Genomic DNA, 4,201 nt, shown 5'->3' on the forward strand with positions numbered 1-4,201 from the left:
GCAGAAGTGAAAACAGGGGTGAAAGAAAAGAAAGAAAGAATATTTCTGCCGGAAATCAGTTGTTGCCGAAAAGAAGAAGAACAAAGAAGACTTACTACCGGAAAAAGAAAAGAAAAGAAAGAAGAAAGAAGAGAGGCTTACGCTCGAAAACAGAGGCTTACGGCCGGAAAAAGAAAAAGAAAAGAAAGAAGAAAGAAAGAAGAAAGAAGAAGAAAGAAGTACTTGTAAGTCGAAGAAAACCCTTAACTTTTATTTAAGTCTCTTCTTTTTTCTTTTCAATTTTTTAAAAAGCGACGCCTCTGTCGCTACCTCGCCTCGTCGCCTGGTTGGAGCTACTTCGCCTCGCCGGAGCTTTTTAAAAACGCATCGCAACAGTCCAAAAAAAAGCACCTGATCCTCGCTTTGCGTCGCTACTCGCTATTAGCGACGTAGCGAGCGCTATTTACAATAACACAGGTTATAATATGATCAGTGGTGAAGCAAACAAATAAGGTGTGTATCATCGGTGGTGATACACACCTTGTGTTTAGAAACGTCTTGGCTGAGAATGTAAAGCAGGTCAGTCCTTCTTAATGGAAATAAGATCACATTGAGAGGGAAAGGACAGAGAATGGTGATGGCATTCACCACCTTAGATGATGATCAAGGTGTTGTCTGTTAACAATAGATCGTCATTTCCGACAAAATAGCAGGCACCAATAAAATCAATTGGAGATCAAGGTGTTATTTTCAGCTACGAGTAGTATACAGCTAGAGGAGGTTATCAATCAAAGATTTTAGAATCATCCTGATCAGATACTATTGAGGACTTTGCATTGGACAATGTTGATAAAGTAGTATACATATTGGTATTGTTTTCAAAAGTATATATAGGTAGGAATATCGGGCAAACATAACAGGTAATCCAAGGTTCAGATAATTTAGAGAACTTTTCCTAGAATAGTGCAATACTAAAAGATCTTCCTACCGAAAGTGGCTGGTCAACACCAGTTGCTCTCTTAAGAGGTTTTTGACACCCTTGATGAGCAGCAAAGGTACTGATATTGTAGCATGCCTAGACTTGCTGGAAAGCATGGGTAACTCACATCACTTCCTTAGAGTTTAAGATTATGGAAAAAAACACATTACTGGGTGAAGAACCAGCAATAAGGTGCACATATTTTTGTTAAGCTTTAATACCTCACAATTTTTTTATGGAATCTTAAACTTACCAATGAAAGCATAGCAGAGACTATCCCCAGTCTTGAAGTCCCTAATAATTTCAGCACTAAGGAGAACAAGCAATAAGAGATGAGAGAAATTTCAACACATATTGGCACTAAACGAAGAATAAATAGCATGCAAAATATTCAAAATATGATAACAAACTTACGATGTCACAGTTCCAAAGCGTGAGAAGATTGTATACAGGTCTTCATCCTGCATGGAAAAATATTGTCTGATAGTACCAGAAAGAAAGATGGCATACATGTTCAAAAAATTGGATGATCAAGAATTAAAGCTTAGACAATCTCTTTCTTTTTAAAAAAATTAACAACAAGAATAAAGCAGAAACTTACTTCAGTAACTGGATTTAATTTACAAACAAACAGCACATTGTCAGGAGGCTTTATCTCAGCATCAGGAATGTCTCCTACCTGTGACACGAGTTAGCATGATTACAATTTGGAAGGCCTACAATTTTTGAATGATCAAACAGTTCACAAAAGTTCTTACACTTTCAAGTACTACTGCTCGGGAATGTGCTTCTTTTGCATGCAGAACCTCCTCGAGTTCTTGTATACCCAGTTGCTCATCCATTGGCACCCAATCATCTTCTAGTCGCACATCATCTTCAACCTAAGTAGATAGAAAGATGTAAGGGCATGAATAACATAAAAGGGTAATTGCTTGACTAAGTGGACAACTAACATGTTAGGGATATTATTACATATCTTCTTTTATGAAAATTTCATTCCCAAGGAAGATGGGTATAAGGAAGAGCCTTAGGTCCCACCCTGCGATCACATCACGTGTGCAAGCCATGCAGTCTCATTGGAGATCAGGAAGGGAATCACGAAACATGCTATTGTTTTACACCAAGAAAGAAAGACTGCTCTATGCAATACATATTATGCTAAGTAAAAAAAACTTAGATTCTTGTTGGAATTACACAATCATATAAATACACATCGAACAACAGAACTCTACCATTCTTTTCAGATCAAAACCCAGATACAAATCCATTGACTAAATATGGAAGTAGCAAAATTTTATCAGATAGTGCAAAACCTAAATAATCTCTACCATAATCCTCTAGCAAAAAGACCAATCTAAAAACAAGTAATACGGCTCTCATGCTCTATTGTTTAAATTCCCCACAAGAAACAAGCTTTGGTGTAGACAAAATTCTTTGTCTGGAACTGAACAGTGGAAAAATGTGAGTTCTAGTTTATTCTATTTTTTGCAGAATTCATTGACATCCCATACTCAAGATACCCTGATTATCTTGACAAACTAACTTTAAATGGACATCGTTATATCAAGCTAAGGAACTGGTTCACAAATCAAAAGAAAAGAGAAAACGAAAACAGACAACAAAGCTTTTGCAGAGTCTCTAGGTGCATAACCTAGAGTTCAAAACTTCAAAATTTGTTCATCTACTCTTTAAGATCTGCAGCATCAAAGGAATGAACTTCAGATAATGCTGTTGCATATCTCTGCCAGCATAATCTTATTACGCAAAGAAGGATAAACTACACTTCAAATTCTATGGTTTTATACTTGATGATGCATAAAAACTCATGGAGATGAACAAGTGGACTGGTAATATACTTGATGATGCATAAAAACTCATGGGGTGAATAAGTGGACTGTTAATTTCTACATTCTTTACCTCATCTTTTGGCTTCCCTTCAGGTGAGGCATCTGGAATCAAGTCGCTTAGCTGGGCAGGATCGTCGAAAGGATCGTCCAATATGTAAGTGTGTTTGATTCTGAAGAGTGGACATTATCAATTAGAAGAGATCTACTAAATGGAGAAAAGAGGAGCATACAATACATCAACAACGAACCGGATATTTTTAAATGGCCTGCCCTTCTCATCCACATAAGCTTCATTTATCCTATTCAATGTGTCCAGCCCTTCTGCAATCTCTCCAAAAACCTAACAGAACAAATTCCATTGATCAAAATGTCAAAGACTTGGAGACATAACAACTTTAAGAGAACACCCAGGAATTATCTAATCATCGGACGCTTCTTCCTCGCATTTATTCACAAAGAAGTCAGCATAAATAACAATGATAGAACACGAATGCTATAGAATATAAATCTCAAATTAGGCAAAACTTGGCAGAAAAACCCAAGGCATTCAAGAAAAAATATATAAAGATATTTCCTTTCTTTTAGATAACCAAGAAATCCCCCTAAGCCAGTGGCGCACGATTCAAATTCGGTGGATAATGAGCCGGCCCCCAATATAAAGATATTTCCTTGACTTGTCATCAGTGATGCCACCGTACAAGATATACTATAGCACTCAGAAATTATGCATCATATTCAGACCATAAAGAACATATCAAATAAAAGGTTGTTAATACTAGCTATAAGTTCTAGAAAACTACAAACAGCATAGTACCAATATCACTATAAATGAGTGAATTTAATTTCAGAATATCTACAGAAAATCACAGCTTTTGCTCATCTGGAAACTGCTTCGCCTAAATTTGACCCAACATAGTGAACAATTCCACAAGAAGATGGCAGAGAAAAATTTAAGTGATCTTGGTAGGAGCAAGCAGGAAAAGTTTGAAATTAAGATATGATAACTTGGCCTCTACCTGAAGTACTTTAGGCTAAAAAATTAAAAATCACAAAATATAGGCCAGTAAGTATCACAAGTTATCTTGCAAAGTAGCATTTTTCATGTTATCACTACTAATGAGTTTCACAAAAATATTCTAGAATAGGATTCTCCATATAGAATCTCGAGTAACATAAAAAAACAGAACCTCTCATAAAAAGAATCTTTATTTGGCTCTAATTTTCATATCACCTGGAAAGGATATCATTACTAAACTGGATCCTTAAAATTTTCATCGGAAGGAGTATATTGGTATTTTGTGCTATTGCGATCATAATACATCCTGCCTACTTGGATGCAAGGTAAAACAAGTCAATAGAACAATGACCTTAATGCATGTAGAAAGCACTATATTAG

The 4,201-nt window shown here is 36.1% G+C and overlaps 1 protein-coding gene across 1 annotated transcript; it reads right to left on the reverse strand.

Moving 5' to 3' along the window:
• Positions 1-1,176: 1,176 nt before the first annotated feature.
• LOC109222411 (peptidyl-prolyl cis-trans isomerase CYP59-like) lies at positions 1,177-3,145 on the reverse strand (the record flags this gene model as incomplete). The annotated part of the gene is made up of 6 exons (XM_019386772.1): positions 1,177-1,267; positions 1,373-1,419; positions 1,560-1,637; positions 1,717-1,839; positions 2,876-2,975; positions 3,054-3,145. Coding segments are annotated over 6 exons (516 nt in total), but the record flags the coding sequence as incomplete, so codon positions are not given.
• Positions 3,146-4,201: the final 1,056 nt, after the last annotated feature.

The sequence above is a fragment of the Nicotiana attenuata genome, unplaced genomic scaffold (genome assembly GCF_001879085.1).
Source record: "Nicotiana attenuata strain UT unplaced genomic scaffold, NIATTr2, whole genome shotgun sequence".
Taxonomy (NCBI): domain Eukaryota; kingdom Viridiplantae; phylum Streptophyta; class Magnoliopsida; order Solanales; family Solanaceae; genus Nicotiana; species Nicotiana attenuata.